Source organism: Aegilops tauschii, chromosome 5 (genome assembly GCF_002575655.3).
Source record: "Aegilops tauschii subsp. strangulata cultivar AL8/78 chromosome 5, Aet v6.0, whole genome shotgun sequence".
NCBI classification, from domain to species: Eukaryota; Viridiplantae; Streptophyta; class Magnoliopsida; order Poales; family Poaceae; genus Aegilops; species Aegilops tauschii.
In genome coordinates this window covers 520,297,765-520,308,974 of record NC_053039.3, presented here as the reverse complement: position 1 = coordinate 520,308,974, position 11,210 = coordinate 520,297,765, and the positions used below count along the sequence as shown (strand labels likewise).

Sequence of the window (11,210 nt, the reverse complement as noted above, 5' to 3'; positions counted from 1 at the left end):
CGCCGCCGACAACCACACGTCGTGGGCGGCGTACTTCCAGCGCTGGCAGGCGCAGCGGCTGGCGTCCACCAACGGGGCGCCGGTGGTCGGTGGCATCAAGAACAGCGATGGGGGCCGTGTGTGGTGGGGTGCCCCCGGCCGCACACTCCACGAGGTGCTGGCATACCTCGAGGGCGGCAATAATCCGGCGCTGGCATACCCAGCCGCGGCGCCCCCCCCCCTCCCCCGCCGGAGCGCCGGGCAATGGGCGCCCAGGAGGTTCGGCTCCTCCTCGTCTTCCTCCTCTCAGTCCTCCTCCCGCTCCTCCTCCCATTCCACCGGCTCGCCGGCGCTATTCAGCGTCAAGGCCGAGCCCGCCGCGGAGACGCCGCTCGGCCGGCGCACCCGCAGCACCAGCATCGTCATCAACGAGGGCGGCAGGCATGCCTCCTCCTCGGCTCCTCCGCGCTACGTCAAGCCAAAGACGGAGCCGGGGCTCGCCGCCATCAAGACGGAGCCCGGGCTCGCCGGCGGCGTCAAGGAGGAGGAGCTCGACGATGCAGCGACCCTCAAATGGGCGCGTGAAGACTGGACACGCACGGAGCTGGAGCGCCAGCGCCTCGCCTACGAGCGGTTCGAAGCTTGGCTCCGTGGCCGGGACGAGGGAGGCGTCGTCGTCCTCGACGACAGCGACGACGACGACGACGCGCCGCCGCCACCGGTCCGCCAGGGTGACGCCGGGCAGGGGTCCAGCAGGGGCGGCCACGTCAAGAAGGAGAAGGCCGCCGACGACGACGACGAGGATGGCGGCGACGTCGGCGACTTCGCCGCTCTCAGCGACTTCTTCGCCCCTTAGTTGGGTCTTTTTTAATATCTTATGTAACGTCGAACATGTCGAATATATGTCAAGTTTGCCGAACTTTAGCTGAACGTTTTGTCTAATTTACCGAACTTTGCCGAATTCCGTTTTTCTAAAAAAAAATCCGCGTCTGGGGGCGACCTTGGGACGAGCGGTTGGGAACCCGCTCGTCCCCACACCGATTTTAGCACCGGCTCATCTCCAGACGGCGATTTTAAGCGCTTCTTCGGGAGCCAACGGCTGGAGATGCTCTTATACCGGCCACCAGAGACGCAGAGCGCGTGCAATAAGCTCAGAGAGGAAAGAGTTGTCCGCGTGTGACTGTAAACATGTGAACAAGCGCCAACCGAGTTAATTGCACAGAAGTACCACAATTCGGGCATCACATGCAGATTGGTACCACGATTGCTAATTTTTGCATGTCAGTACCACGATTGCTTCAGGTTTTTTCAAATAAGGCTAAAACGCGTATTTATACGTATTGACGCTCGATCCGACAGCTCGGGCCCACCCGTCAGGTGCCACGCTGGCCAATCGGCGCGTGCCCGCGCGTTGACTAGGACGAGCCGGTGCGCTGCTGGCCTCGAACCCGGTCCGGTCGCACCAGCTCGCCCCCGCCGCACCATTCCCCTCCCCTCCTCCTCTCCTCACTCGTTTCTCCGTCGCCGCCGCCTGCGTCTCGACTGCCGGCCGCCGCCCCGCCCCGCCGACGCCATGGTTTTGGAGGACGAAAGCAGCGACGACCAGTCTAGCCTCCCGTACATGCATTCTTCCTCCACAGACGGTCTCAACGAGGTCAGTACAGTGAGTTTAGGGTTAGGGTTACAGATTTGGGATTTCTTGATTTGGTTGATTTTGGTAGGTTTTGATTTGCCCATTGTCTTTGTGTGAGCTTCTGCAGGTCCCTTTCAGCATTGAAGATCCAGATTACAAGGGGCTTGAGCTGGATGTGATGTCTCCATGTGAGAAGCACGGCATGGCATCTGAGAGGCTTGTTGCCTTTGAAGGAACAGACACAGGCAGGCGGTTTTTAGCATGTGCACAGCCGGTATGGATTGTAGGCATAGTGATTTTTTTTCTTACTTTGTCAGTGCCATATTGAACTCTGTTTGCTGAAGTACGCTCCTTGCTGTCAACATTTTGGTTCATAGTGGCATTAGAGTAGCTTATTTAGGTCAAGCATGAGTATATTTTGCTGGAGTACAATGGCATAGTAATTTTGGTTAATAGTGGTACTAGAGTAGCTTAAAAATGATAACTAACCTAGGCATAGTGATTTTTTTTTCTGTTTGCTGGAGTACTCTGTTTGGTGGAGCCATATTGAACTCTGTTTGCTGGAGTACTCTCCTTGCTGTCAACATTTTGGTTCATAGTGGCATTAGAGTAGCTTATTTAGGTCAAGCATGAGCCATATTGAACTGTGTTGGTGTTGTTCTTGTTTTTGCAGGAAGGTAGCAATTGTGGCTTTGTTGAATGGGTTGATCACCAGTGGCCCCCAACAATGCAGAATGCATTGTTGAAGCTATGGGCAATGGTTGAAGATGCCAAAACTGCTAGGGTGAATGACAATCTTGAAAGTTCTTTCACTATCCACCATCTGACAGAAGAGAAGAACAAGCTGGATGCCAACTATGACAAGCTAGTCCAAGATGTGCATGAGCTGATGAACTTCCAGGAAGATAAGGTGGTGGATTTCAGACATCTGCAGTCTGCCATTACATATCAGCAGGAGGTAAGAAAAGAACTGATTGATGATATGAAGGCACAGATGGCAAGTGAGATGGCAAAGAAAGATGAAGAGACCCAGAAACTTACTCTCAAGTATGAGCTGCTGCTCAACCTGACAAGAGCTCAAGCAACAGTCATTCAGAACTTGAAGCTGAACAAAATGAAAGAGAAGCAAGTGCTTACTGAAGCTAGTATGAATTTGGAGCTGAAGAATGCAGAGCTAACAAAGTGTCAGGAGAAGCTCACCCAAGAGAAGCTAGAGTTGAAGCTTGAGGTTGCTGATCTGCTTAAGGGAAATGAAAAGCATATTGAAGAGAAGTGGCAGTTAGAGTTTCAGAATGAAAAGTTGAAGGAGAAGTTCAGGGGGATTCAGGCCATCTTGGAGAAGTGAAGAAGATGAAAATGAGATTAGTGGCATTGCTGACCTTTTGGGAATGATGGTTGTGTAATGACCTGGCATCTAGGAACTAAGGTTGTGTACTGTATGCTTGTACTAATGGTGAACTATGGCTGTGTATGTATGTAGTAGTTATGCTATTCATCCTTTTGTGAGAAAAGGATGAACTATGCATTTGAAGTTGAACTCCTCTATGTATTGTGAACAATGGTTATGTATGGCTATAATGAGTTGAACTCCAGTTTCTTATTATGTATGGATATGCTGATTATGTAGAAGGATATGTTGATGATGATACATTATGACAATGTTGCAGCAAACCACTCATGTCATACAAAATAAAAGAGGAACAAGACTGACTAAATCTCATTGCATCAGAAGATAACTTCACTGATCCATTACAACTTGGCTTAAACTAGAGCAACTAAACCAGACAGGACATTGCATTTAGATTGGCTGCAACTAAACCAACTAACTAACTTAATATCTTGCCTGCAACTAACCCAAGCACAAATATAGTGAAAAGAAACAACACATTGTGAAATTTGGCCCTAATCCCTACAATCTCTGCATTCTTCTCTCTGAGTTGAGTTTGCATAGACAGAAACATGGCCTCCCTTGTGCCATCATCTTCACTTGGAGTCAGCATTGGAAATTGATCTTCCTCTCTGGCAACAGTTGCACCTTTAAGCCTCCATACTTCATCACGTAGATCCCCAATGAGCTTACTCCAGAATGTGGGCAATGGATCATCATGCCATTGCACAAATCCACAGCCACCGTGCTATTAAGATGCAGAAACAAATTTCCAAAAATATATCATTTCACATACTATTGCACAGAAGAAAAAGGAAGGAAATTAGGCAAAAAAACAACACTCACCATAGCATCCACGCAGCTATAGTACCTCCTACCAGGGTTCTGCCTGCTCCAGGAGATCCATCTTGGCGCCTTCCTCGGAGGTGAGCAGTGGCACATCACTGGAGGCTCGTATGCCATTGGGAGCTCGCGGTAGCGCACCGGCGAGCGCGCCTCCTCCCCCCTCCTCCCTGCAGCTCGACGAAATCCGGGAGCGGACCCGGCACTGGACGACCACGACATCTCTCTCTCCACCGCCGGCCCCTCAGCGCCTCCACGCTGAGATTTCTCCTTCTTCTCCTTTGCTGCGCTCCAAATGGACACTGCGTGGACGAACCCTAGTTTCGTTCCCAAATCTGAGATCTTGTGCTGTCACTTTAATAGTAGGAGAGGTACCTATCCCACATGTCAGAATCCCCAAATGTGGTACTGCATGTTATGTGATGCCCCAATATTGGTACTGACATGCAACAAATAGCAGCAGTATTGGTACTGACATGCAACAAATAGCAGCAGTATTGGTACTAATTTGAAACAAGTAACTGAAAATGTGTTACTGCTTTGCAAATACTGGTACTCCACCTGAAGTTCAACATTACAATAACCACCTCAAGTGCCACATTAAGATAACCACCTCAAGTTCAACATTACAATAACCACCTCAAGTTCAACCATGATAACACCACATCAACATGAGCATCAAGTTCAACCAAAATAACACCACATCATTTCAAATTACTTGGCTCCTCTTCCTCTGCTAGTAGTGAAGTAGGACATCCATCCAGTGTGTGTACCATCAGTAGGAATGGCAGCATATTGCCTGGGGGCACTGAATGGCCTTGGAGCACCTCTGGCAGCTCCTCTTCCAGATGGTGGTGGTGTAGTAGAAGTAGCAGCTCCTCTTCCTCTTCCAGATGGTGGTGGTGTAGTAGAAGTAGCAGCTCCTCTTCCTCTGGCAGCTCCTCTTCCTCTGGCAGCTCCTCTGGCAGCAGCTATTGGTTGTCTTGCTGTTGTTAGAAGGACCAGCAGCTCTTGGCTGTGAGTTACTTGGAGTAGCCTTACAAAGAAAAGGAAAACAGTTAATAATGCTAGAAAGAAATGTACAAGAAATAAAGGAAAGATTTGTATATTTCAAGGTGAAAAATTATTACCACATGCTTATTCTTCCTCAAAGCTAGCTCAGGCTTCAACTGTTTAAGACAGTTTGTGTACCTATGCCCTTGGAGACCACAATTGCCACATGTTATGGTCCCCATTCTTGAAGTTTCTTTTGGCTTTGGTACTTCAAATTTGCCCTTGATCCTCTTTTCTTTCTTTCTTCCTCTCTTGATTTTGAATGCAGGTGGTTCTATGTCTGGACCAGGGGTCCTTGTCCAATCATGCTCACCAGGCACAGGAAAGATCATTGGTTCATAAGCTGCAGCATAAAAATCTTTCTTGAAGAATTTGCTGACATAATCCTCTGGTTTCCTTTTAGCCTTGTTTATTGCAGAGATGGCATGGTTGCAAGGTATGCCACTAAGGTCCCACTTCCTGCATCCACAAGTCTCAAGTTCCAGGTTGACAGCATGTGTTTGCTGCCCACTTGTAACTTGCCATAAGTTGACCCCTGCCTGTATTGGCTTGCAATATCTGGCCCTCTCCTTCTCAATCTCTAGCTTCTCACTGTAATGAGGTGTTATATCCCATCTTGCTGCCTTTACACTCTCTCTGTTCCTATGCCACCTCACCATCTGCTTATCTTTTATCCCATCGCACATTGTCCTTATAGGTTTTCTCCTAACATCTAGAATGTACTTGTTGAACACCTCAGACAAGTTGTTCACTACCAAGTCAGTCTTGCAGTTTGTGTCAAATGCATGCCTTGCCCATGTTTTTTTTGGTATTGCAGTAAGCCACTCCCAAGCTTCCTCACTTTCAGCTCTAAGATCATTCATTGCAATATTAAATTTGTATTCATTGTAGGCATAGCTAGCATTATCCATGCACTTCTTAAGATCTTCACCCCTAAACCCAGCATTTTGGAAATTTGCATATAAATGCCTAAGGCAGAATCTTTGGTTGCAATTTGGAAAGACAGCATTCACTGCATTCAATAACCCTTGACACAAACAATTTAACAAGTCTAAGCTACAAGGTAAATAAATATGCACCAATAAAACTCTTAGCTACTGTTAACACTTGTGCAAAACAAAATGAAATATGCAAACACATACCTTTTGTCTATCTGACATTATAGTATAAGGTCCAAACTTGCCCACTTCTCCACCTAGGCAAATTTTCAGTTGGTGTAGAAACCAACACCAACTAGGTGTGTCCTCTTGTCCAACTATGCCAAATGCCAGTGGATATATGTTGTTGTTGCCATCTCTACCAGTGGCAGCAAGGAGTTGAGCTCCTCTAGTGAGCTTAATGAAGCATCCATCAACACCTGCATAATCAACATTTCCAAACATTAAATACATTCAAGTGATATACAATATGGAGTACTCTACAATATGTAAATGGTGCACAAGGTTCAGGAACTAACCAATGAATGGCCTACACCCATTGAGAAACCCCTTACTTGCTCCATTCAGGCAAAAGAACATGGCATGGAATCTTGGGCCTGGGTGGGGTATTTTTGCATTTGGTACTGGAGTAACAGTAGTGACTATTACTCTACTCCCAGGGTTTGTATCCATGACAGTCTGAGCATAGTCTTTAAGCCTAGGATATTGCTTCTTGTGATCTCCTAAGACAGCTTCAATAGCTATGTTCTTTGCCCTATATGCCATGCACTTGGGCACATCTACACCATATTTTTCCATGCATGCATCAATTATTGTCTGAATACCAGTAGTTATATCAGATCTGAAGAGATGCTCATATTTCTGTGCTAGCCACTTAGCACTAACCCTGGTGGTCTCAGTGGTACTAGGGCAAGTGTGCTCTAGTCTCATCTTCTTAATTACAAAGGTTTTCTCCCCTTTTATAACTGCTGCCACCATAAAGAACTGGCAATGTTTATTTGGACACTGAACAATTATCCTCTGATCTGAATTCCTGTGATACTTAAAATTCCTGGCCTGAGTGATGTGCAAATTCAACAAAGCATCTCTGAATTGATGCTGATCCCTAAAACACAACTTCATACACAGTTGCTCATGTGGTTGCTCCATTTTCTCATTGTACCACTTCCTAGCAGGCCTTTTCTTTGCCCTACTCTTCCTTTTCTTTGGTAGGACAAAAGAGGATGGCTCAAAACCATCATCATCACTCTCCCTCAACAACCCCTTCTCTTCTTCATCTGATGAGGATGGTCTGAAATCAGGTTCAACCTCTGGTAGCTTACTAGAATGTGACCTAGTTGTTGGTCCTCTTCTAACTGGTAGCTTCTGCTTCTTCTTCACAGGTTCAACTATAGTTTCTTCTTCTTCTTCAAAAGTCCTATCTTCCTCTACCTCAAATGGTTCCTCAACTTCAGTGTCACCCTCATAATGTAGCATTTCTTCCTCTTCTGATTGCTCATCATCTGATTCTTCCTCTTGTACTTCTAGCTCTCTCTGTCTCTTTCCCTCTTCCACTTCTACATCTTCATCATCACCCATGTAATGATGGTCATTTCCAATTTGAGCATCCTCATCAGAGGCATTAGCATCACTGTCCTCATATGCCTCAAATCCTTGATATCCCTCTTCTTCTTCTTCCAAAACTGCTTTCAACTTGGCTGTTGCATTCTTGCTTTCTTGTGTGCAAACACCAGCAGGATGAGGTGTGCTAGAGTTGCTACATTGACTCTCAAAAACTACTCCTTGCTGATCAACAGCTAAGATAGGAGGCTCACTCAGATCGAAAACAACAGGCTCTTGGTACACCACAGTGGACAACTCTGGCATTTGACATTTCTGCAACTCAAAATCAGTAACAGGGGGTGGACAAGCCCTGACTAGCAAATCAAGCACCAATTTGTCCTGGATCTTCCTCTTTATCTTCTGTAATTCTGCATGACTGTCTACCAAATCCAGCCCTTTCTCTCCTAAAGATGGATTTTCAATGTGAAACAAACAATCATATGCATTAAATCCTTGGGTTTCCATCACTGCAACCAAATTCAGATAAGTAATATCTGAACCACACAGCTTCATCTCCAATGGTTCTCTTGCATCAAAATGGATCCTTAATTGCCAAATGTCTTCATCCAAACTACAGAACAAATTAAATTTCATGTATTCATTATAATTACTCTTAATTTGGAGAGCAACTGTACAGTACAGAACATTTTAGAGTAACCTGTAAGTCTAATATTTACTATTAACTCTACTATTACAGATGCTATTTCAGCACAGAACAATGCTACTAAAGTAACCTGTAAGTCTAATATTTACAGTACAGAACAATGTACTTTACTATTTAAGCACAATAGCAAAATCAAGGAAAAAGACAAGGTCATAATCCCAAATTGTTACTGTAATTGAACTAATTTGAGAGTGCAATACACTGAGTTACTAGTTACTGTAATTGTCCTATACTGGTCACTACAATTGGACAAACCCTAATCCCCAACTGGATAAACAAGAAGATGAACAAACCCTAAAAATCCCCAATTGGATAAACCAGAGCAGGAAGAGGACAAGGGTACTTACAGCACGCCACCAAGTCCATGCGTCAACTCATGGCTGCTGCTAGGGTTCGCCACCCACTGTTGCGCCAACCGCAACCGCTGCTCCATCCTGAGTAACATCGACTCCTCCTCCTCGTCGGTCGAGTACGCGGAGCTGGAGTCGTCGCCGCCATCGCCGTCGACGCCAGCCGTTCCGCTAGGAGGCCAGAACGGCATCTCACCGCCGCCGTGGACGCCCTCGCCGCCGCCTGCCGGAGTCGCCGACGCCATAGACTAGGGTTCGAGCGAGTGAGGAGAGGAGGTGCGACGGGGGCGAGCTGGTGCGACCGGACCGGGTTCGAGGCCAGCAGCGCACCGGCTCGTCCTAGTCAGCGCGCGGGCACGCGCCGATTGGCCAGCGTGGCACCTGACGGGTGGGCCCGAGCTGTCAGATCGAGCGTCAATACGTATAAATACGCGTTTTAGCCTTATTTGAAAAAAACTTAAGCAATCGTGGTACTGACATGCAAAAATTAGCAATCGTGGTACCAATCTGCATGTGATGCCCGAAATGTGGTACTTCTGTGCAATTAACTCGCGCCAACCTTTGCTAATACAGCACCACCATTTTCGTCACGCAGACAGCTACAGTGATAAGTAGGCAGTGCGTTGGCCTGCGTGATCGGGACCCCGACCGGAATGCACAGGACCGACCGGGTATCACCGTATCAGTATATTGGAACATTTTCCCCTGTTTGACTTTTCATACTCCAGTCTGGTTGCACATCTTGGAGTATGGCTCTTTTTTTTAGATGCACTATGACTTTTTCATAGTCTTGATTGATGCACATCTTGGTACGAGCGGCCCTTCTTTGTGGATGGACGGCCACCTTGGTTACTTAAAACTGGAAATCATGCACGCAAACAAAAAAAAGTTAATACTGGACATCATGATCGTGTCATACCACGGCTGTTAATCCACGTGTGATACCACGGCTGTTAATCCACGTGTTAGACTGTTAGTACAGTTTGGGCGGTGGATCTTGGTAGGATGCCGCCTCCAAAATGATTCTTGAGATCTAGGACAGACATGGTTCCCGAAAGCTCAACACCCGAGATCGCACCGCTACTCTTAACCGCGATCCGATCAGGAACAGAACAGTAGTATGCATGACACAGAGGACCAGTTTGATGAGCAGTACTCTGCATGTGGTGCGAGCACACGGCCCGTACTGTGTCACCGTGTGCAGATCAGATCGATCAGGCTGATCGACCGGCCACGGGCTGTTCGTCGTAGGGTCGAAACGTAGGCGTCGACAGACCGACTGCTGGCTCACGCACGCGTCTGTGTCGGCGACGAGGCACAGCGCGTGCTGACGGTTAATTTGGTCTGACCTGGACTCTCTCCGATTCCGATCGGTGGACTCACTCGTGCCGACCTCCAGTCCACATGGCACAACAACTGGCCACCGGAAGTCGGGAGTCCCCGTCGCATGCATGCAGCCGCGCACTCAAGCGCGTCTGCACCTAGGTCTAGGTGCACATCCGCGTCAGATTTTTCTTTATTTTTCTTACATGAAGGAGCGGCCATTTGTAGCGTCCGCGTGAGATTCGGTGCGTCATTGTACTGTAGGTCGACATCCCGGTCTTTTCTCCACGCGGGAAGAATATCCTCCGCAGCCTGATTGATTCAAACGGCCGCTCCTGCTACTATTAGCTCACTGCCGAGGTCTTTTTTTTTAAAATAAAAAATAAGACAACAAACTTTCTCTGCCCATTTACTTGTTTGTTCCTACGAGAAGCTTCTCGACTAAGAATTCGTGAGAGCCTGAGAGGAGTGCGATCGATACTGCCGACAAGCTGACAAAGGATGCCATTTAACTATTTAAGGTGGGCGTTACTGTCGTGTGTGGAAACTCCAGTAATGGTTCATGTTGAGTGATCGATGCATGATCGCTTAACTTCCTTTGCTGGGGTGGCTGTCGTCGTCGCCTAAACTAAATGCAGCAGTGCACGCGTTTGTCACCGAGACCTGTGTGAGTGTGCCTGCCAGGATCAACTTTCCGCATTTTTTCCCCTTTTGAGAAAGATCAATTTTCCACGTGGACCATGCATCTCTGCTCTCGACCTTTTTCTGCGGAGGTCAAACTTCTTGCTCTTCTATTTCCCAAATGGGGAATTTCTAGCCTACGTGTATTGCATTTAGAGTTTAGCAATTGGCGTGCAGGCAAAAGTCCTGCGTCTATAATTAACGCCATAACACTTTAATCATAGCCAGCTATTGGCAACTTGTTTTTCATTACCATCGGGAGTATATGCGGGGCACAAGGCTAAACGGTTGGTAGCACGCAACATGTCCAATCCAGTCATGTCGAACGCCACCGACCCCAAAAAGACGGGCCAGATTCAGATAAAAACAGGTGTTGCCAAACTATGTGTGTATAAACCACCTCGTCTTCTCATCAATCATTGTTATCCTTTCCATACCTGAAACTCCCCCAAACGCGCACGCAGATGAAACGTTTCCATAGCTGGAACTCGCCCAAACGCTCACACGCAGACGAAGCGTGGACGAAACCTTCCAGCAAAAAGGAAGGGAAACACAACGTGGCCAGGCAAACCACCACCTTTTTACAGCAAATATCCAAACCCAAACCCAAACCCACAAGAAACATGAATGATGGCAACACCTCAACGCGAAAGGCATGCCCGGGACAAAAAACATGCCACGGCTGAAACATCATCGCGAAGGAATATAAGCACCTGATCATCCATCCTTGTCTAGATCCATCTTTAGCACGCTGCAG

The 11,210-nt window shown here is 47.4% G+C and overlaps 1 protein-coding gene across 1 annotated transcript; it reads left to right on the top strand.

Moving 5' to 3' along the window:
* Positions 1–1,191: 1,191 nt before the first annotated feature.
* Positions 1,192–3,204, top strand: LOC109763481 (uncharacterized). Its single transcript, XM_020322332.4, has 3 exons — positions 1,192–1,633; positions 1,740–1,886; positions 2,286–3,204. Exons 1-3 carry the CDS (start codon positions 1,553–1,555, stop codon positions 2,955–2,957), a joined length of 900 nt encoding a protein of 299 aa, XP_020177921.3. The 5' UTR covers positions 1,192–1,552; the 3' UTR covers positions 2,958–3,204.
* Positions 3,205–11,210: the final 8,006 nt, after the last annotated feature.

Bases quoted from the DNA above. Each gene is read 5' to 3' on its own strand.
- LOC109763481 (XM_020322332.4), top strand. From the start codon at position 1,553: ATGGTTTTGGAGGACGAAAGCAGCGACGACCAGTCTAGCCTCCCGTAC. The intron at 1,634-1,739 runs GTCAGTACAGTG...GAGCTTCTGCAG, and splicing joins CCACAGACGGTCTCAACGAG to GTCCCTTTCAGCATTGAAGA. The intron at 1,887-2,285 runs GTATGGATTGTA...TTGTTTTTGCAG, and splicing joins TTTTAGCATGTGCACAGCCG to GAAGGTAGCAATTGTGGCTT.